The following is a 23,166-nucleotide window of genomic DNA, read 5'->3' as shown; positions in this document are numbered from 1 at the left end:
CAGATGTACAGTTTGCAAGTGAAGTGTACTTTGTAAACACATCCACGCTTGTTACGATCTGTGCTCCAATTGGACAGCACTGACCAGGGCGGCACACAGAGCACAGACCCGGAAATGGAGGAAAACATGCGAGTCCTAGTGCTTAATTCCTGCGCTGCATATTTGTGTGTATAACCGCACCAGAGTGCGTTTGGAAGCGAACCGAGACCACTTTAAAAAGTGTGTCTTGGTCCGGTTCAGTAATCCGCACCACGATTCGTTTACGTGTATTCACACCTGCATAAAAGGTCCGGACCAATGTTAGAATCAAACCCTGGTCCTTTTAAAGTAGACTAAACAGTCAGGTCTAAATACACCCTTAATTCGTTCCATGATCGGGTTCGTGGGTAGGGTAGTGACAGGTGGGACTGGGAGAATCATGTACTGTTTGCTTAAGTTCTCTATTCGTGACACTCTCTTCTGACTACGCTCACCGCTATGTGCACGAGCTTTCTTAGGAGACATGATTGACTATAAAACTACGGATGGACTACGGACGGACTACAGATGAACTTGTCAATATGCTAAGTTCAGCATTGCTTACACTCGCCAAGACGAACACAGGAAGTGGCCGAGGCAAGGGTAGAGACACGCACACACACGTCACAATGTCACCTAACGCTCTGAAAAACTTACGGGTTCGAATGTCAACTTTGGTTCATAAGTCACGGCAAAAAAATCTTGGGGCTCCAGTTCATATCTCGAAATCTTCGTTAGTGTTGACATTTGTAAGTAGAGGTTTCACTGTATATATGTATGTGTCTGTCTGTTTGTGTGTGTGTGTGTGTGTGTGTGTGTGTGTGTGTGTGTGTGTGTGTGTGTGTGTGTGTGTGTGTGTGTGTGTGTGTGTGCTCGTGCGTGCTGTCAAGCGATTACATTATTTGATCGAGATTGATCAGATTTTGTTTATGGTTACCGTAATTTTCGTCTATAAGTCGCGTTTTTTTTCCATAGTTTGGGTGGGGGGACGACTTATACCCAGGAGCGATTTATGTTTGAAATTATTCATACATTTTCAAAATAAAAAAATCCGCAATGTAGTGAAACCGCGATAAATGAACCACGATGTAGCAGGGGATTACTGTAAATTGAACTGCAACTGATATCAGCGGCGCACACACGGTGGTGTTTACATAAAGGACAAAGGATTCGATCACAAGATTTAATGACTTGGAATGACAGAGATTGTTTGATAACATTGTTTATAATTATATGGGCCTGTGGAATAATTTGAACTGCAACTGAAGACGAGGCCCACGTCAGCGGCGCAGCGCACACCCAGCATTGTTTACATAAAGGACGATCGATGGATTTAATGATATGGAGTGACACAGATGGTTTGATAATATTGTTGTTTATATATTAGGAATTTGATATATACTTTATATATCGTATATGGGCCTGTGGAATAATTTGAACTCCACTTGAAGAATCCAACATCATGATCCCATAAAGGACGATTGATGGATTTAATGATTTGGAGTGACACAGATGGCTTGATAATATTGTTGTATATATAATAGGAATTTGATATATACTTTATATATCGTTATATGGCCTGTGGAATAATTTGAACCGCAACCAACGTCAGCGGCGCGGTGCGGCGCACACCTGGGTGTTTTACATTGTTTACATAAAGGACGATCGATGGATTTAATGATTTGGAGTGACACAGATGGTTTGATAATATTGTTGCTTATATTATAATTATTTGGTATATAATATATATTTCGTTATATGGGCCTGTGGAATAATTTGAACTGCAACCGACGTCAGCGGCGCGGCGCACACGCATTGTTTACATAAAGGACGATCGATAGATTTAATGATTTGGAGTGACACCGATGGTTTGATATAGGTGTTATTTATATTATAGTTATTTGGATAACTGTCAATGTTACGTCAGGCCCGTTCTCAGCTCTTCGTTTGTGTTTATGTCACGTTAGCGTACCGTATCGTTTAGCCTGTTGTTGCTCGTTCATGTCTGTTCTTGGTGTTGGATTTTGTCGAATAAATTCCCCCCAAAATGCGATTTATAATCCGGAGCGATTTATATGTTTTTTTTTCTCACTTTATTGTCCATTTTATGGCTAATGCGACGTATATTCCGGAGCGACTTTTCGTCCGAAAAATACGGTAGCTCACAGTTTTTGTATTGATATTGAAATACGTTGTACATTTTGATGAGATGTATTGCCTTGGACCAAAAACAATGTTTTTTTTTCTTTTCATTGCAATTTAGAAAATTCTGTGACATCTAGACTTTGATAATCGTCTAGGCAGGACATGAGTAGAATGTATCCTTTTTTGCTCAGCGGGAAATAGATCTGACTGACATCCGCATAGCAGTGGAAGGAAGTGCTACTATGGATGGAACCTTGGGGCAGCAAATGCAATGAAAACAGCAAGGGCCCCAAAATAGATCCCTGTGCACAACCATAAGACAAATGGACACACTTTACAGAAAAACAATAGTTTCTTTGAAGCCAGTGGTATATGCCGAACCATTCTCATTTGATTTGGTTATTTGTGTCCAGATTCAATAGTTGTTTTACTGTCATCTTGCTTCTACTTGACTAACTCATTGTGGCTGTAACATTGATTGCTTCAATAAACCAAGATGAAAACTCAATACAATATCATACAATGCAATACAAATCTCTGAAATTAAGTTGATGTAGCAATATAATTTACAATATCTAGATATAAATCTTTAAAAAAATGCTTTTATTAACACAATTGCTTTAACTTTTTGTCTTAATAAAGAAATATTGGGTCTTCACAAAATAGAATAAATTTTGTCTGTCAGAGTTAAATTACTGAATAAATGTTAAATTATCTTTTTGTTTGTATGCAAGATTTCATGCAGAACGTGCCATAGACATCATTACTCATATTCTGCCTGAGGATCATCTGCTTCTAGCCTCATCTAAGAGAGTCAAAGGTAAGGAAAGGCAATATTGGTCATTCACTACTTAAACAATGCTATGTGGCATAGAAAAGTATCTATACCCCTAGATTTTTTTCTAAATTCTATCAACTTGAACATAAAAGTACTATATTGTAATTTTTTTTATTTACAACATGGGTTTCTTTTTTTAGTATAAAAAGTGTGGTGTGCAAAAGTAGTCTACCCCCAGAACCACCCAATGCTGTGATTACGGATACACGTATTGACAGCTCCAGACAATTTTTGGCATTCTTTGCAAGTAGCTGAAGCTCAGTCTGACTGGATGGGGTGTGTCTCTGAACACTTATTTTTATGTCTCGCAGGGATGAGAATTTTCCGCGGATCCGCGTATTTCCGTGTTTTTTTCCGTCTAAAGTATCACTTTCGTGACTCGTGTAAATCCGTTGAGAAAATTATTTTTTTATACAACGTTAGCCTTGGCGACTTACGAGCATTCCCCCACCTGTCGCGACGGCATCTTTAGGCACATCTCAAGACAAAATTAGTTAAGATGTGAGTACGGAAATTGGCTTCCCTCTGTAAACCTAACTCACTGGAAGCAGTGATGCGACATCTGCCTTATTTTCGGCAGCATTTTGGCGCTACTTTCGTCACATCATTTCCAGTTGTTAACTTACACAGAGAACTAAGTGTTTTTACACCACCACAATGTGAATTTGCGATTGGGTTTTCATCACTTGTAGATGAGTTATTTTTTTAGATAGATCTGGGGCCTACTCAGCAAAGGTTTTCGCCAGCATTGCAAATGTTTTGGAGAAAAAAGACAAGGATCGTGCCAGGGAAATAGACAAGTCGAACGGGATCAAGAACTGCTTCAGATGGGCATGGCTCGAGAGCAGCATCATCGTACAACTCGGAACACAGTCCGTAACCACGTGCCTGACTGAACATATCCATAAAGTAGATGTCCCGGGGAAGGTTTTGTGTATGTTCGATGTCAAGATATGATCAGCTATGGAGGTCGCGGCGCTAGGAACATTATAGAAGCACATTGAAACAAAAAAAATCACAAAGCTACGTTTTTACTTTTACAAGCATGTGGGTTTAGAAAGTAACATGATGTTACATGTAAGCTAATGTTACTAATAAACTAATTATTGTTAGCGAATGTAATTCTAATGTAGCTAATGTAATGCTTTTTCACATTTGCCATTCTCATCCTTGTGGTTAGCACGTCTACCTCACAGTTCAGAGGGTGCGCATTCGATTTCACCTCCGTCCCTCTCTGTGTGGAATTTGCATGTTCTCCCCGTGCCTGTGTGGGTTTTCTCCGGTTACCTCTCACTTCCCAAAAACATGCTGGTTGGCTGATTGAGCACTCCAAATTGCCCATAGGTGTGAGTGTGGCTGCTTGTTTGTCTCGGTGTGTCCTGCGATGGGCTGGCAACCGGTTCAGGGTGTTCCCCGCCTACTGCCCGATGACAGCTGGGTTAGGCTCCAGCACACCCACGACCCCCGTGGGGACAAGGGGTACAGGTAATGGATGGATGGATGGATGGAAGCCAGCCGCCCCCAATTTCTTCATACTATCCATTATTGCAGGGGTGTTTTTCAATGCGGGCCACATCCATAAACGTAAGAGGGGTGGGCCACGTACTAGAAATAAAGCATTGGCCCTTAACTTTGGTGTATTAAAGTTTGAAAAATCAGTTAAAAGTGGTCAAATGTTTTATTGTTAAATATAATCACGGCTTTCCATAAATGAATCTTTATTTATTTATTCATAAAAAGCTTTTGTGGCTTATTCTCACAACAGCAGCCTCACATTTCTTCTTAGACATAAGGTATACAGTACAATAAAGGGGATAATAGGACAGGTAAATTTTATACGGAAGAGGATTAGGGCCAGTGAAGAAAAAAAAACGAGGGGTGACAGGATTCTGACTTTTTTTTCTCAGAATTCTGACTTTATTCTCAGAATTATGACTTTAAAGTCAGAATTCCGACTTAAAAGTCAGAATTCTGAGAATAAAGTCAGAATTATGACTTTAAAGTCAGAATTCCCAATTTCTGACTTTAAACTCAGAATTCTGACTTTATTCTCAGAATTCTGACTTTAAAGTCAGAATTCTGAGAATAAAGTCAAGTCAGAATTCTGAGAATAAAGTCAGAATTCTGAGAATAAAGTCAGAATTCTGTCACCCCTCGTTTTTTTTTCTTCACTGGCCCTAATCTTCTTCTGTAATTTTAAGCTTGTTATTTGAGTTATTAGGCTTAGCGTCACACCTATTAAAGTTCGTTTGAAACGGTTATCAACATGAACAGACTGAACTAGACTTAATAACAGGAGTGTATTAAGTTTTAGTAAATTATTCTGGTGAGTATCACCTGCACTTTGTATGTAAATCGGGCCATTCAGCTCTGATGATGATCCGATGGCACTTGTGCCAAAAACCTGGACAAATGTCATTTGATCAAGAAGCAGATCCACACCAGATGAGATCAGAAGATTTTCCGTTTGCGGTGTGTGCACTGTACACAGCTGTGTGTGCTCTGTGTGTTAACAAGAATAATACACTTGTATGAGCTATAAACAGGTGCATTCTTGATTATTATAGATTGTCACATTTTCTACTGCTACTACTTAGCATTTGTGGAACAGCTAAACAAATAAAGAGCTAAACAAGTAACCACTCAGGCAAAAGTTGAAGTGCGGGCTGTATTCTATTCTCTTTTTAAGATTTCTTGTAGGCGAATTAAAAATGGACCACAGGCCACAATTGGCCAGCTGGCTGTGGTTTGGATACCTTTGCATTACGGTAATAACTAGCTAATAAGCCACTTTCAAAATTAGACAGATTTTTGGGACCGGGCTCTTATCCAGCATGTTACTGTGGACGAGTCACACTAAACAACACTGCACTGGTTAAAAGAAAAAAAGGCATCACATATACGTGCCGCTGTTACCTGTATTCCCGGAAGTGTTTTCTTTTACAGCTGCTTGCTAATGCTACTCCTATAGGTGCTATGGTAGCTTGCGCTGCAGCAATGCAAACTTTCTAATCATGTAAATCTGTATAGAGAAGCAGCTCCAGTAGCAAAGAGGTGCATAATAGGATGCTCTCTGCGACGGTGACACATAAAACCCCCACAAACAAGTCACGCATTCTCCCAGTAGGTGAATTAGGAGTTGCAGAGCATGCTAATTGCTGAAGTTTGTTTGTGCTGTTTATTCAGAATATACAAATAATAAAACAAACCTTTTTATGTTTGTCAGTGTGTGTGTGTGTGTGTGTGTGTGTGTGTGTGTGTGTGTGTGTGTGTGTGTGTGTGTGTGTGTGTGTGTGTGTGTGTGTGTGTGTGTGTGTGTGTGTGCGCGCGTGTGTGTGCGCGTGTGTGCGCGCGTGCGTGCGTGCGTGCGTGCGTGGTCTGTTAGGGGTGTAGCTATTGATTATTTTTGTGTTTGAGTAATCTAGCAATTATTTACATTGATTAATCGAGTAATTGGATAAAACATGCTTTTGGTTTTTTCTTTAAAACTAAGATATTCCTCAAAATTGTGTACTCTTGTACGTATTCTTTCCTGCACAACCAATATTGTAACATTGTAAATGCTCTTCACATGACCATTAAAAGTGCAAACATAAAATCTATGAGCAAATTAAAGCTTATACTGGATGCAAATAAAAAATGTTTTGCCTTGCAAATGCAAAGTGACAAGTCAGGCTCAGCCAAAAATAAATAAATTATCCATTTAGTCTCAATGAGCTTGCACTTTGTTTCTTTGAACTTATCTCCAATTTTTTGAAGGTTCTTGAATGAAGGTCATGATGTGGATTGATTACCATCACTTTAAAACACTTGCGTTCAACCATGGAAATCGGCCTCATATCAGTCACTGGCATGTCCATGATGCATTCAGTGTATTTGGCTGCTTGGTGGGGCCATTTGAAGATGGCTTTCCATCCTGGTCTGTTATCTGCCAAAGAGAAAATGTATTAGTTCAATCTTTAATACATTTTAAAACAAAATGTACAATCAAGTTTGTTTAAATTTTTTATAAAAGAGGCTTCTGGACAGAAGCCCAACTGGCGACCTCAAAGAAGGACTCTATGAGGGGCTAATTTAGAGATCCTCAATCCCCCCAGGTTTTCCGGACATAACGATGGTCACACTCTTAGGCCATTCTTTATTGAAGAAAATTGTCACAGTGGGTCAGGGTGTCCAAACGTTTTGCAAAGCAGGCCAGATTTGGTTAGATGAAAATGTATAGGGGCCGACCATTCACATCGAGATTCCTCGAACCATTACCATTGTAAAAATGAACTTGTAAATATGTAACTATAGCCTTTGCTGTCTGCAGATAGGTTTGATATACTTCACTTTACTTCCGGTTCAATTTAGGCAACTTCCGGTTTATTTGGGTCACTTCCGATTCAATTTAGGTCACTTCCGGTTTAGCTGAGATCACTTCCGGTTTATTTGGGTCACTTTCGGTTAAATTTAGGCCTCTTCTAGTTTAGCTGAGGTCACTTCTGGTTTATTGAACCGGAACATATTTGTTTATGTATTGTGCATTTTATGGCTGGTGCGATTTATACTCCGGAGCGACTTATAGTCCGAAAATTACGGTATGTTTTCAACTATTTGCAACTTCGAAGCTAAATTGGAATGAAACAAGAATTTCACAAGAGCCTCCTATCCAAAGCTCAAGAAATTGAGTGAAGATATATTCAAAAAGGGTGCTATAGTAGAAATCTACAATCTATTGCTGTCAAACTCCTCAGACAACTCTATTCTAAAATTAATGGTTTTCAAGAAAGATCCATAATTGAATTTGTTGTTTGAAGAATGGGGATGAGTTTGTAAAAAAGTCCATAAACTTAGGTTGTTACAATACTAATGTGTGTACACCTGTAAAGTTAAATACAAATATTCCAGACACCTGTATAAAGTGTGGAAAAGAAAAGGTAAAAGTGTTTTAATGTATTTGGGAAAGTACATTTTGGCTAGTTTTAAAGCAAACTGTAAAATGCATTATTCGGACTAACCATTAGAACATTTGTTCACGATTTTAGGTCTATATCCCAAGCGTACATGGTTTTCAAAGGGTGAGCAAGGTGTTTATAAGGGCTGAAAATTTTCCGCGGATTTCCATGGGGTTTTCCGTCGAAAGTATAATTTTCGTGAATCATGTAAATCCGTTGAGAAAATGTTGTTTAGATATGGGGGGGTGTAGGGAAGAGACCGGGCCTATATATATATATATATATATATATATATATATATATATATATATATATATATATATATATATATATATATATATATATATATATATATATATAGGGGATTATATAATAGTAATAATAGATATGTTATATAATCCCCCCCCAGCAACTTTTCAGTGTTTTTTCACGTTTGCCATTCTCATCCCTGTGTTAATGTCAGTTTGAAAGGTGAGACTCGGGTCAATTGTAAAACCTGGAATTTTTTCAAAGAATCTGTCTGGATAATAGTTAGGGTTGCCACCTGGGTCTGGCAAAATCCTGTAAATTTTGACCATCGTATTGATCCTTTTTGTTTGTAAGTAATGGTGCCTTTCGCACATCTAACCCAAGATAAAAATCACCTTTCTATGCTGCAATTGTATAGCTGTAATTAGTAAAAATGACACGTACTAGTTATTTGTTAAGTTAACTGCTTTATTTAATAACAGGCCTTTATTATTTTGGTTCATTTTCAACACTTTTTAGTTTTTTGTGGACACCTGGGGGCAGTATTGGCGGAAATGAATAATTTTGTTCTGTTTGCTTATGTCGAATAAAAACAAGTACCGTATTTTTCGGAGTATAAATCGCGTTTTTTTCATAGTTTGGGTAAAGGGGCTCAGGAGCGACTTATATGTGTAATTATTCATAAATTTTCAAAATTAAAAAATCCACGGTGTCGTGAAATTGCGATAAACGACTCACGACGTAGCAAGGAATTACTATAATTTGAACTGCAACTGACATCGACAGTGGCAGTTCAAAATATTCCACAGGCCCATATAACGATATATAAACTATATATCAAACAGCTATAATAGAAACAACAATTTTATCAAACAATCTCTGTCACTCCAAGTCACTAAATCCCGTGATCGAATCCTTTGTCCTTTATCTAAACACCGCAGCGTATGCTCCGCGCCGCTGATCTTAGTTGCAGTTCAAACTGCAGTAATCCCTTGCTACATCGCGGTTCGTTTATTTTTTGTATTTAGAAAATTTGTAAATAATTTCAGTAAAATCACTCCTGAGTATGTCACCCCCACCCCAAACTATGAAAAAAAACGCAATTTATAGTCTGAAAAATACGGTATACATCAGGGGTCGGGAACCCAAAATGTTCAAAGAGCCATAATGCCCAAATAAGATAAAAAGCATACCTGTCTGGAGCCGCAAAAATCTAAAAGCCTTTTATAAGGCAACATAGACTGTCAATACATAAGCTGTATGCTTACTAATAAAATAATTAAAAATAATAATAGTGGTATCAATTCAATCATTTCTTCTTGCGGGCCGCCCTACCAATAATATAAACAACAATTTTATCGAATCATCTATGTCACTCCAAATCTTTAAATCCATCGAAATATTTGTCTTGTGTCACTTAAAAAAAAACACACACACACACACACACACACACACACACACACACACACACACACACACACACACACACACACACACACAAACAGCTGTTGACGCCGGAAGTACCGTAATTTTCAGACTATAAGTCGCGTTTTTTTCCATAGTTTGGGTGGGGGGGGCGACTTATACTCAGGAGCGACTTATGTGTGATTTTTTTCACAAATTTTCAAAATTCCGCGATGTAGTGAAACCGCAATAAACGAACCGCAATGTAGCAAGGGATTACTGTCATTTGAACTGCAAGTGACGTCACCGGTGCCGCGCGGCGGTTGTTTACCTAAAGGACAAAGGATTCGATCATGGGATGATGAAGGAACCCAAGGATTTAATGATTTGGAGTGATGGAGTGACACAAGGTTTGAAAAACTTATTTATGTTATAGTTATTTGATATATTTTATTTCATGTAGCAACTTGTTTTTATCGTTACAGTTCAGTAGTTGTTGGCTCGTTGAACTCTTTGTTTTGTTAAATAAAGAGCCGTTTACCAAACCCACGTCTTTCCTGGTACTTTAACGCTACAATATAGTTATATACTAGATCTGTGCGGCGCGCGCGGCATTGTTGACATAAAGGATGAGGAATTTGATCGATAGATTTAATGATTAGGAGTGACACAGATGGTATGATAATATTGTTGTTATATAAACCCACCTCTTTCCTGGTACTTTGTTAACACTACAATATAGTTATATACTAGATCCCTGCGGCGCATGTGCGGCGTTGTTGACATAAAGGACGAGGAATTTGATCGATGGATTTAATGATTTGGAGTGACACAGATGGTTTGATAATATTGTTATATAAACCCACGTCTTTCCTGGTACTTTGTTATTGCTACAATATAGTTCTATACAAAATTTCTGTAGCGCACGCGCGGCGTTGTTGACATAAAGGATGAGGAATTTGATCGATGGATTTAATGATTTGGAGTAACACAGATGGTTTGATAATATTGTTGTAATATGATAGTTATTTGAAATATACTTTATATATCGTTATATGGGTCTGTGGAATAATTAGAAATGCAACTTACAACGGGTCCGACGTCAGCATACGCGGCATTGTTTACATAAAGGACGATCAATGGATTTAACGAATTGTAGTGACGGATGGTTTGATAAACGTGTTATTTATGTAATACTTATTTGAATAACTCTGAATGTTACGCCAGGCCCGTTCTCAGCTCCTCGTTTTTGTATATGTCACGTTCGCACGTTAGCCTGTTGTTGCTGGTTCATGTCTGTTTTTGGTGTTGGATTTTGACAAATAAATTTGCCCCAAAAGTGCGACTTATACTCCGGTGCGACTTATATATGTTTTTTTTCCACTTTATTGTGCATTTTATGGCCGGTGCGACCTATACTCTGGAGCGACTTATAGTCCGAAAATTACGGTAACTACGTGCGCCGCCGACGTCAGACTAGATATATCAAATACATTTTGAGATTTCAACATCTACGGTCCATAATATCATCAAAAGGTTCAGAGAATCTGGTGAAATCACTGCACGTAAGCGCCACGGCCGGAAACCAAGATCGAATGACCGTGACCTTCGATCCCTCAGATGGCACTGAAGCGTAAAATACGACAGGGAAGACCCCAGACTGTTGAACAACTGAAGCGGTTCATCAAGCAAGAATGGGAAAGAATTCCACATGAGAAGCTATGAGAATTAGTCTCCTCTCTTCCAAAACGTTTATTGAGTGATATTAAAAGGAAAGGTGATGTAACGAAGTGGTAAACATGCCCTTTCCCAACTTCTACTGCACGTGTTGCAGGCATGAAATTCAAAGTTAATTATAATTTGAAAAATAAAATAAAGTTGATGAGTTTGAGCATTAAATATGCTGTCCTCGGGCTGCTGAGGGCCAGAGACAAAGCCTACAGGGCTGGGGATGAAGCGGGCGTGAGATCAGCTAGGGCGAACCTGTCCCGGGGCATCAAGGAAGCGAAAAAGGCATTCTCTTCCAAGATTACCGCCCACTTCAAAGACAGCAGGGATGCTCGGAGCCTGTGGCAAAGCATTCAGACCATCACGGACTACAAGCTCTGCTCAACAAACTGAACCGCTTCTTTGCTCACTTTGACGCTTAGAACAGCACTTGCCCGCTGAAGACCCCTCCCCCTCCGAACGAGCATTCCCTGTGCCTCTCTGCCGTTAGCGTGAGGAAGACTATCAACACCCGTAAGGCGGCGGGCCCGGACAACATCCCGGGTCGAGCGCTGAAGGACTGCGCTGAGGAGTCGTCCCATCATGTTTCAAGGCTGCCACCATCATACCTGTGCCGAAAAATCCTGCTCCTTCCTGCTTCAATGACTACCGCCCTGTGGCACTGACACCCATCGTCGTGAAGTGCTTTGAGCAGCTTGTCATGGCGCGCGTCAGATCTGTTCTTCCCCCCACCATTGACCCCTTCCAGTTTGCGTACCGAGCCAATCAGTCCTCTGAGAATGCCGTCTGCTCTGCCCTCACCCACCTGTAGAACAGGGACTCGTATGTGAGATTGCTCTTTGTGGACTTCAGTTCTGCATTCAACACCATTGTTCCACAGCGTCTCATCTGCAAACTCGACAAGCTGGGCCTCAGTACCTGCCTTTGCAACTGGCTACTGGACTTCCTCTGTCAGAGGCCTCAGGTAGTGCGTGTCGGCGACAACATCTCCGGCAGCATCACGCTGAGCACGGGGGCCCCCCAAGGCTGCGTGCTCAGTCCGCTGCTCTTCACCCTGCTGACGCATGACTGCACTGCAACCTACAGCAGCAACCGCGTGCTGAAAAATGCCGACGACACGACTGTGGTGGGTCTCATCACCGGGGGCGACGATACTCAATACAGGTCGGAGATCGACCTTCTGGCCACGTAGTGCAGAGACAACAACCTCCTGCTGAACGTCAGCAAGACCGAAGAGATTGTTGTTGACCTCCGGAAGGGTCACACCCAACACCTGCCGCTGACCATCAACGGTGCTGTGGTGGAGAGAGTGACCAGCACCAGGTTCCTGGGGGTGCACATCTCTGAGGACCTTTCCTGGACCACCAACGCTGCGTCGCTGGCAAAGAAAGCTTAGCACCGCCTGTACTGTCTGCGGAAACTCAGGCGAACAAGTGCTCCTCCTGCCATCATGACCACATTCTACCTTGGCACCATTGAGAGCGTCCTCTCCAGTTTTATCGCTGTGTGGGGTGGTGGCTGCACTGAATACAACATGAAGGCCCTGCAGCGCACAGTGAACACAGCTAGTAAGATCATTCGGGCTTCACTACCCTCCTTGAAGGACATTCACACACTCTCCCGTTCGGTCCCCCCTCCACGCTCGGCTGCATAACGTCCTGTTCTTTTGCGCTATATTCTGGCTGTCTGCTGTATGCACGCTTATATTTGCTCCTGTTATTCATCTATTTATTTATTTATTGTTTATTTATTTGGGTTATTTGCTTACTACTTATTAATCACTCTTGTCTATTCGTTTTTACTCTTTGTGCTATTTGCTTGTATGTGTTGTGTAATGTGTCTAGTCACCGTGGGACGGTGGGAAACGTGATTTCGATCTCTTTGTGTGTCTTAACATGTGAAGAAATTGACAATAAAGCTGACTTTGACACCAAGCTGTCAGGATCTTGAATTCTCTCCCCCTCCACACTCAGCTGCATAGCGTCCTGTACTTTTGCGCTATGTTCTGGCTGTCTCCTGTATGCATGCTTGCTCCATTTTGCTCCTCTTATTTGTCCATTTATTTATTTATTTGGTTATTTGCTTATTACTTATTCCTCGCTCTTGTTTATTCGTTTTTACTCTTTGTGCTATTTGCTTGTATGTGTTGTGTAATGTGTCTAGTCACCGTGGGACGGTGGGAAACGTAATTCCAATGTCTTTGTATGTCTTAACATGTGAAGAAATTGACAATAAAGCAGACTTTGACTTTTGACTTTGATTAAACTGAAATACACATGTACAAAAATTCGGGACATCTCAGTGTCCTGGATTTTTTTTTTTTTTCCGGAACAGGCCATGAAAATCCAGAACCATCAAGAAAATCCAGGACAAGTGGCAACATTTATCAAGACTCAAATTGGTGTCCTTCAACAAGTTTGATCAGATTTGTTATTTCCAATGGCACACATAGATTTTGGGCATAACAATATATACTAATATTATATTTACGTGCAATGTCACCAAGCAGAAGCAAGGAAATGCTGAACAGAATAGGTCCAAATATCGATCCCCTAGTAAGCTCAGAAGTCACATTGCCATGGATTACCTCTCTGGGAGGTAAGAACTAAACCAGGGAAGTGCTGATCCCAAAATACCAACACGTTCTAAGGCTATCTAAGAGTAAGTTATGATCGACAGTGTCAAAGACAGCAAGATGATTGATTAATAATAGTAGTCAAGTCAAGTCAAGTTTATTTGTATAGCCCTAAATCACAAGCAGTCTCAAAGGGCTTCACATAGACAATCAATTGACAATTATTCTCAAAGCATACCCTTTGGTCTCCCAAAAGGGCAAGGAAAAACTCAAAAACCCCTACCAGGGGAAAAATAAGAAACCTTGAGAAGGGACCACAGATGGAAGGATCCCCCTTTCAGGATCACCAGGCTGCAATGGATGCAAAGAGGGCACATAAAATACATAATATGGAAATCAAAAAGTGGATGTCCAGGCCAAAGCGAAGAGCTGTCGGAGGTGCCTTCGATTGTCCTGGCAGTGTCCTCTAGGAGGGTAATCCGCTGCAGTTCCCTCATGCTGAATTGGTCCACGAGAATCTAGATAGCCGCCGTCAGCTTGGGTGTCACCTAACCACCTCCCCAGCCGGGGAGGGGTGGAGGGAGTGGGGTCGGGGAGAGGGAGCAAAAACAAACTCCAGCCGAATCGGCTACTACAGGTTAATTAAAGGCCATATCATAGAAATACGTCTTTAAACGTGTCTTAAATGTTTCTACTGAGGTAGCAGTTCTAATATCCATTGTTAGGGCATTCCAGAGCTCTGGAGCTCGAATAGAAAATGCTCTAGCATTTTCTTGGCCCTCGGTGTCACTAAAAGACTAGCGTTTTGCGAACGAAGGTTACGAGACGGAACATAAGGAACAACTAAGTCGATGAGATATGAAGGCGCTAAGCCATGCAATGATTTATAGGTTAATAGAAGAACCTTGAAGTCACATCTTAAATGGACCGGAGGAGCCAGTGTGTAAGTTGGCTAATATTGGGGTAATGTGATCAAATTTTCTTGTCCGTGAGAGCAGCCTTGCAGCAGCATTTTGTACTAACTGTAGACTTTTGATGCTGTACTTGGGAAGACCAGAGAAAAATGCATTACAGTAGTCCAGGCGCGACGTGATAAATGCATGTATAATAATTTCCGCATCACCAGTCGAGAGGATTGGGCGAATCTTAACAATATTACGAAGGTAAAAAAATGCTATTCTGGTTATATTCTTAATGTGCTTTTGAAAGGAGAGCGTTTGGTCAAATATTACCCCGAGATTAGTTACAGTATCACTCTGAGTGATAGTACAGTTATCTATAGTTATAGTGGTTTCCTTAAATAAATGTTGATAACGAGCTGGACCAATTATCAACATCTCAGTTTTATCTGGGTCCAGACGAAGGAAGTTGAGAGACATCCATTGCTTGATCTCCGCAAGGCATGCCTCAAGATTGCAACAGTCCCGCGGATCTGTCATTGATAACGGCATATATAATTGGGTGTCATCCGCGTAACATTGAAAACTAATATTATATTTACGTATTATGTCCCCAAGCGGAGTCATCTAAATATTAAAAAGAATTGGTCCTAGTACCGATCCCTGTGGGACACCACACGTAACTTTATAGAGCTCAGAGGACGCATTGCCATGGACCACTCGGTGTGTCCTGTCTGATAGATACGAATGAAACCAGCCTAGTGCTGAACCTGAAATACCAACACAACCTTTAAGACGCTCTAATAAAATATCGAAGTCAACAGTGTCGAAGGCAGCACTAAGATCGAGTAGTAACAATACCGATGAAGTGTTTGAATCCATAGCTATGAGGAGATCATTAGTCACTTTAGCAAGTGCTGTCTAAGTGGAATGATTAGCTCGAAAACCAGACTGAAAAGATTCATATCGATTATTAGCGACGAGGTAATCAATAAGCTGCTGCGCTACTAACTTTTCAAGCAGTTTTGCTATGAATGGGAGATTTGAAACTGGCCTATAGTTACTGAGAGAGTCCGGGTCAAGCTTTGGTCGCTTAAGTAGCGGTTTAATGATAGCGGTTTTAAAGGCTGTTGGCACTATCCCAGAGGAGACAGACAGATTAATTATATTTAAAACGGACGGTCCTAAGATTTGAAATAATTCTTTAAATAGTTTGGCTGGAAGCGGGTCAAGTAAACATGTTGTTTGTTTAGCCGCACTAACTAATTGTGTAAGCCTTTTGAGGGACACGCTTTTAAAATTTGAAAGGGTTATTGCATGATCGTCAGCGCCGGTAATCGGCGGTCCCGACTGAGCGACTGGTCATCTTGATCTCATCCCTAATGGATTCAATCTTTCGAGCAAAGAATTTCATGAACTCGTCAGCCGAGTGAAAGGAGCTATTGAGGGTCAGCTGGCGTAGTGTTAGCTTTGCCACTGTATCAAATAGGTATTTAGGATTGTTCTTATTGAGATTAATGACCTGCGAAAAATAATGAGTTTTTGCTAAGATAAGCGCATCTTTATATTTCAGGAGGCTGTCGCGCCATGCCTGATGGAAAACCTCAAATTTGGTTAAGCGCCATTTGCGTTCATGCTTTCTAGTTAATTGCTTAAGGGAACGTGTATCATCTGTGAACCACGGAGTAGGCAATCCACGGCGAGTTTTCAGACGTAGCGGCGCTACAGAGTCAATGGCATTTAACAATGTAGCATTGAATTCATTTGTAAGATTATCAATAGAGCCGGTATATGAGGGAAATACGGCAGTTGCTGGTGGCAGTAGCTCAGATAGCGCAGTCGCAGTCATGGAGTTAATATTACGGCTGCTATAATTCTGATTGCTCTCTTGTCTTTGACTAAGAACTAAAATTTCAAATTTTATTAAGTAGTGACCAGACAAAACAGTAGTGTATGGCAGTATTAGAGGTTGCCAGTCCTCGGGATTATACCAAATCTAAGGTATTATCGTTCTTATGCGTTGCTAACCGTACCGTAATATTATCTGAAACAGGCACCATATCATGAGCTATACCGGTCGGGGTGGAGCGATTGGATTTGTCTGCCACCTCAGTAGAAAGTGTGTTCATGTGTACTGTAGCACTATTCAAACTGTGACCCTCTAGTCTACACAAGGAGCTATGTGCATGCTGGAAGTTTAGCCTAGCGCTAGTTAACTTTAACTTAACTGACCAAACCCATCCTGACAGGTGGTCTAGTCACCTGTGCTCCGGCCTGCTCTAAGGTGACCTGTCATGATTGTATCACTATATCCGAGTAGCTAGTATTGTTGGAACTACGCTGTTGACTAGTCCTATTGTGAGTCAGCTCCTTAACATTAGGGAGTATACTAGTATTGATGAGGTGTCAGAATTATATCTCAGAGATGATCATTAGTCACGTTAGCAAGGGTTGTCTCAATTGAGTGATCAGCTTTGAAACCTGCAAGTGGTCAGGGCAGGAGGCAGGCAGAGCCAGGTCGTAAACGTATGATCGGTCAGGATGGGCGGCAGGCAGAACAAGACGGGTCAGTAAATGGGCAAGGTCGGCAATGGGAGTCAGATGGAGAGAGCGCAGTGAGTTAGCGAGTGGCATCACGGGACAGACTGATAGGTGCAGGTGAATTACTTGATTGGTGTAGTGTGGCTGTGAATGATTGACGTCATGGAAAACTGGGTGACTGGATGACAAATGTCTTAGGCATGATGTTAAGATTCTTGTCTCAAATGAGGTCATTAACTCAGCACTTTTGCGAAAAATGATCTAACATTCATAAACTCGAGTTTCAATCTAGTAAACTGATCTAATTTATTTCCTACCGAAGGATTTTTGAAACAAAATACACCTGAAGCTCGATTTTCGACGTTTCGGTTCCGTGCAACTTTCTGTCTCACGCGGTTTGGTCATGGGCCCCAGTTTTTTTCATCGTAACTACATTTACAAGTAGTATTTTAAATGGATGGATACAAGGTCCGTACAAAGTTAAATGACTAGCACATAAACCTTAGCGCTATTGATTTAATGAATTTCCGTGACCTATTTAAAGCCATTTGACAATAAGTCGAGCTTATGATCTTTACGACTGCTTTATTACTGTGTGTGTGGGGGGAAGGGTGCCTCGACGGGATCACCACCTTATCATGGTGAGGGACTTTGCGGATCTCCATGACCCCTAGAGCTATGTCGGCCGGAGTCTCGCACTCCTAGTAGGGTCTCCCAAACTGATTAGGTCGAAAGGTAGAGACCAAACTAAGAGTGATCCCAAACCTACACCTGGCGACAGGCACAGAGGAGTACAATAGACCGGACCATCGGCAGCCACCTGCAACTCCTGCCGGATGAACGTTGTCATGGGCTCCCTCATGTCACCGGAGATTTCACCTGGTAAGAGTGAAGACGGTGGAGGTGTGGACTGCGCATCCACACCCTCACCCTAAACCCGACCCTTGTGCAAACTTCTTGCCCCCTACCCAATCCCTGTGCTGATGTGGAACAAGGCTGAGAGTGCCAAGTCAATCCAAGCATACAGGCAACAATTGAGTGATGGTCGTTGAGACTGCGGGATTGAGCAGTCCATCTCCTCGGCAGCTTCCATTGCGACTGTGCAGCACCACATTGCTCACCCCTGGTATCCGCTCCCGTGTCATGAGTACGAGTACAAAGCTGTGGTATTGACCCGATACCAGTATCGGTTCATCTTTACTCCTAACAAAAAGCTCAACTGTCAAATGCAGCACTGAACATCCCCATCAACAAAGGCAACCTTTGGTAGCTCCCTGCTGAAAACCTTGGCAAGATCGCAGAGGAATCAGCTGACTGGCCAGCTCTGCGCCAGACCATTTATAGTGGCTCAGAGGCACTCTGCCAGTCAAGAAAATACCACCAGGACTGGGTTGACTGCAACTCAACTGAGATACAGGCACTTCTAAAAACGAAGCATGAGGCCCACAAAGCTCTCCAATCTTGCTCCACATCTCTCACCCTGAAAGCCACCTTTATTACAAGAAAAAAAAAAGTAACCCAGCGAGCCCTCCAAATAATGGAGGCCACCTGGTGGGTGCAGAAGGGAGATAAAATCCAAAACCGGGAAGACTGTAACAATGCTCAGGGCTTCTGCAATGCCATCAAAGTACGGGCTCCAGGAAGCGGGTGATCCGGTCGGCTGACGGCTCCTCACTCCTTAAGGCATGAGATCATTGCCCACAAACACACAAGTTCCCTGTGCACACTGTGTGCAACACCAGATTGAATGAATGAATGAATGAATGAATGAATGAATGAATGAATGAATGAATGAATGAATAAGGGCGGCTTGGTGTCCACCTCACAGTTAGGAGGGTGCGGGTTCGAGTCCACCTCCGGCCCTCCCCGTGTGGAGTTTGCATGTTCTCCCCGTGTCCGCGTGGGTTTTCTCCGGGCACTCCGGTTTCCTCCCACAAAGCCGTACAGAAAATGTATTTATTTATGGATGGATTTTTTAAAAATTGTTTATTTATTTATCCATTTTCTGAACCGCTTCGTCCCCACGGGGGTCTCGGGCATGCTGGAGCCTATCCCAGCCGTCATCGGGCAGTAGGCGGGGGACACCCTTAACCGGTTGCCTGCCAATCGCAGGGCACACAGAGACGAACAACCATCCGCACTTGCACTCACACCTTGGGGCAATTTGGAGTGGTCAATCGGCCTACCAAGTGTGTTTTTGGGATGTGGGAGGAAACCGGCTGTCCAGGGACGGTGGATGGGGCTCGGACATTGCTTTTACGCACGTCCCGTCCTACTCTACGGAGCACTCTTTCACCTCCGTGGATGGAAGTTGGGGGCCGGCGCTCGGCCGGGTGGCTGTCCGGGGACGGTGGATGGGGCTTGGACATGGCTTTTACTCACGCCCTATTCTATGGAGTTCTCTTCCACCTCCGTGGCTGGAAGTGCCACCTCCGGGGATGGAAGTCCACGCCGCCGCACGCCTGGAAGTCGACTTTGTTAACGCTACAATATAGTTATATACTAGCTCTGTGGAATAACGACGAGGCTGACGTCAGGGAGCACGCGCGGCGTTATTGACAAAGGACGATGGAATTTGATCGATGGATTTAATGATTTGGAGTGACAGATGGTTTGATAATATTGTTGTCATATGATAGTTATTTGAAATATACTTTATATATCGTTATATGGGTCTGTGGAATAATTAGAAATGCTACTTACGAGTCCGACGTCAGCGGCCCGGCGCATACGCAGCATTGTTTACATAAAGGATGATCGAATTAATGAATTGAGTGACACAGATGGTTTGATGAACGTGTTATTTATGTAATACTTATTTGAAGAACTCTGAATGTTACGTCAGGCCCGTTCTCAGCTCCTCGTGTGTGTATATGTCACGTTAGCATACCATATCGTTTAGCCTGTTGTTGCTGGTTCATGTCTGTTTTTGGTGTTGGATTTTGACAAATAAATTTGCCCCAAAAGTGTGACTTATACTCCGTTGCGACTTATATATGGGGTTTTTTTTCACTTTATTGTGCATTTTATGGCTGGTGCGACTTATACTCTGGAGCGACTTAGTCCGAAAATTACGGGATTTGTGTTGTAAAGTTGCATACAGGATACTGCACATCTTTAAACTTTTCCACAATTTTTATTCTGCACTTAGCTATCTGGTGTGTTTTGGTTTTATGGTGCTGTTTGTTCACGTGTTCTCTAACAAATTGAGGTTTTAACAGAACAGCTATATTAATACTGTGAAAAGATACACACAGGGGACTCAATTTACAAATGAGATGACTTCCAAAAGCTATTGGTTTCAATAAAGTATTAAAGTAGAAAGGGCAGAATATTTCTGCATGCCACACTTCCCAGCTTTTTTCAGTTAAAAAAAAAAAATTAAAAGCTAGACATGTCATCATATTTCAAAGTGATATCAAATTTTAACCATGTCTCCATGAAATGATGTTTGCTTGCCTGCTATTTTTTCAGAGCAGTTTGTTTCTAATGTTATTTCTTTGCATTAGCCCTGATCTTGGAAGAAATTGCAATTGATTGCCACAATAAAGAAACAGAAGAGCGCCTACTGCAGGAGGCGCATGATCTGCACTTGTCCTCATTGGAACTTGCAAAGAAGGCTTTTGGAGAATTCAATGTCCAAACAGCCAAACATTATGGCAACCTAGGACGGCTCTATCAGTCCATGAGAAAGTTCAAGGTTAGATATTTTTCTTTTACACAAATACTATTCAGTAGTGATGCTCTGATTGATCTGTGAATTTGAACAAAGCTTTCAATTGATCACCCTTTACACTAATTAGATAATTATTATTGTAAGGTGGTGACAAATTCTTACTAGTTACTGGCATTTTATTATTATTATTATTATTATTATTATTATTATTTAACATGTTACTGCATGCATATTCCATTACCTTTGATCAGCTATTTACCAGGATGTCACCAAGATGTCACTATTTCACACACAACTTAAAGTCATGGTTTGTTAAAAGAAGAAAAAACTCACAAATGAGTTTAAATATGGTACATTCAAGTACTAGTAACAGAAACACAAATATGACAAGGATTAACATCCTTATAATTGCCGCTGTAACACAGAACTTAATCTACTGGTTGTACCCATAATAGTAAAACCACAGACAGCGATAACTAAATAATATTGGAACAATAACAAGTCAATCAAAAAACAAAAATGGGTCTTCAAACAACCCCTTATGAGGAATACAATAAATGGATGTCGTTTTCCCTCGCCCGGACGCGGGTCACCGGGGCCCCTCTCTGGAATCAGGCCTGGAGGTGGGGCTCGAAGGCGAGCGCCTGGTGGCCGGGCCTTCGCTCATGGGGTCCGGTCGGGCATAGCCCGAAAAGAAAACGTGGGTCCCCCTTCCCATGGGCTCACCACCTGTAGGAGGGGCCAAAGGGGTCGGGTGCAAAGTGAGCTGGGCGGCGGCCAAAGGCGGGGACCTTGGCGGTCCCATCCCCGGCTGCAGAGGCTGGCTCTAGGGACATGGAATGTCACCTCTCTGGCTGGAAAGGAGCCCGAGCTGGTGTGTGAGGCAGAAAGGTTCCGACTAGACATAGTCGGACTTGCCTCCACACATAGTTTGGGCTCTGGTACAAATCCTCTCGAGAGGGGCTGGACACTCTGGAGTTGCCCACGGTGAGAGGCGTCGAGCAGGTGTTGGCATACTTATTGCCCCCCGGCTGGGCGCCTGCACATTGGGGTTCACCCCGGTGAGCGAGAGGGTAGCCTCCCTCCGCCTTCGGGTGGGGGGACGGGTCCTGACTGTTGTTTGTGTTTATGCACCGAACGGCAGCTCAGAGTACCCACCCTTCTTAGAGTCCCTGGAGGAAGTGCTGGAGAGCGCTCCTTCTGGGGACTCCATCGTTCTACTGGGTGACTTCAATGCTCACGTGGGCAATGACAGTGAGACCTGGAAGGACGTGATTGGGAGGAACGGCCCCCCCGATCTGAACCCGAGCGGTGTTCTATTATTGGAATTCTGTGCTCGACACGGATTTTCTATAATGAACACCATGTTCAAGCATAAGGGTCCATGTGTGCACTTGGCACCAGGACACCCTAGGCCGCAGTTCGTTGATCGACCTTGTAGTCGTGTCATCGGATTTGCGGCCGCATGTTTTGGACACTCGGGTGAAGAGAGGGGCGGAGCTGTCAACTGATCACCACCTGGTGGTGGGTTGTTTCCGATGGTGGGGGAAGATGCCAGTCCGACCTGGCAGGCCCAAACGCTCTGTGAGGGTCTGCTGGGAACGTCTGTCAGAATCCCCTGTCAGGAAGAGCTTCAACTCCCACCTCCGGCAGTTTTTTCCACGTCCCGGGGGAGGCGGGGGACATTGAGTCCGAGTGGACCTTGTTCCGCGCCTCCATTGTTGAGGCAGCCGACCGGAGCTTTGGCCGTAAGGTTGTTGGTGCCTGTCATGGCGGCAATCCCCGAACCCGGTGGTGGACACCGGCGGTAAGGGATGCCGTCAAGCTGAAGAAGGAGTCCTATAGGGCCTTTTTGGCCTGCGGGACTCCGGAGGCAGCTGACAAGTACCGGATGGCCAAGCGGAACGCGGCTTCGGCGGTTGCTGAGGCAAAAACTCGGGCGTGGGAGGAGTTTGGCGAAGCCATGGAGAATGACTTCCGGATGGCTTCGAGGAAATTCTGGTCCACCATCCGGCGTCTCAGGAGGGGGAAGCAGTGCACGGTCAACACTGTTTACAGTGGAGATGGTGTGCTGCTGACCTCGACTCGGGATGTCGTGAGTCGGTGGGGGGAATACTTCGAAGACCTCCTCAATTCCACCGACACGCCTTCCATTG

At 42.8% G+C, this 23,166-nt stretch overlaps 1 protein-coding gene across 1 annotated transcript in view; it reads left to right on the top strand.

Moving 5' to 3' along the window:
* Positions 1–23,166, top strand: part of appbp2 (amyloid beta precursor protein (cytoplasmic tail) binding protein 2) — a 134,090-nt gene that overhangs the window by 71,973 nt on the left and 38,951 nt on the right. The window contains 2 exon segments of the mRNA XM_085916750.1: positions 2,898–2,983; positions 20,844–21,034. Of these exon segments, the coding sequence (XP_085772876.1) occupies positions 2,898–2,983; positions 20,844–21,034 (277 nt within the window).

The sequence above is a fragment of the Syngnathus leptorhynchus genome, chromosome 7, assembly GCF_054491065.1.
Source record: "Syngnathus leptorhynchus isolate UIUO chromosome 7, UIUO_Slep, whole genome shotgun sequence".
Lineage (NCBI taxonomy): Eukaryota > Metazoa > Chordata > Actinopteri > Syngnathiformes > Syngnathidae > Syngnathus > Syngnathus leptorhynchus.
This window is presented reverse-complemented; position numbering and strand designations above follow the sequence as displayed.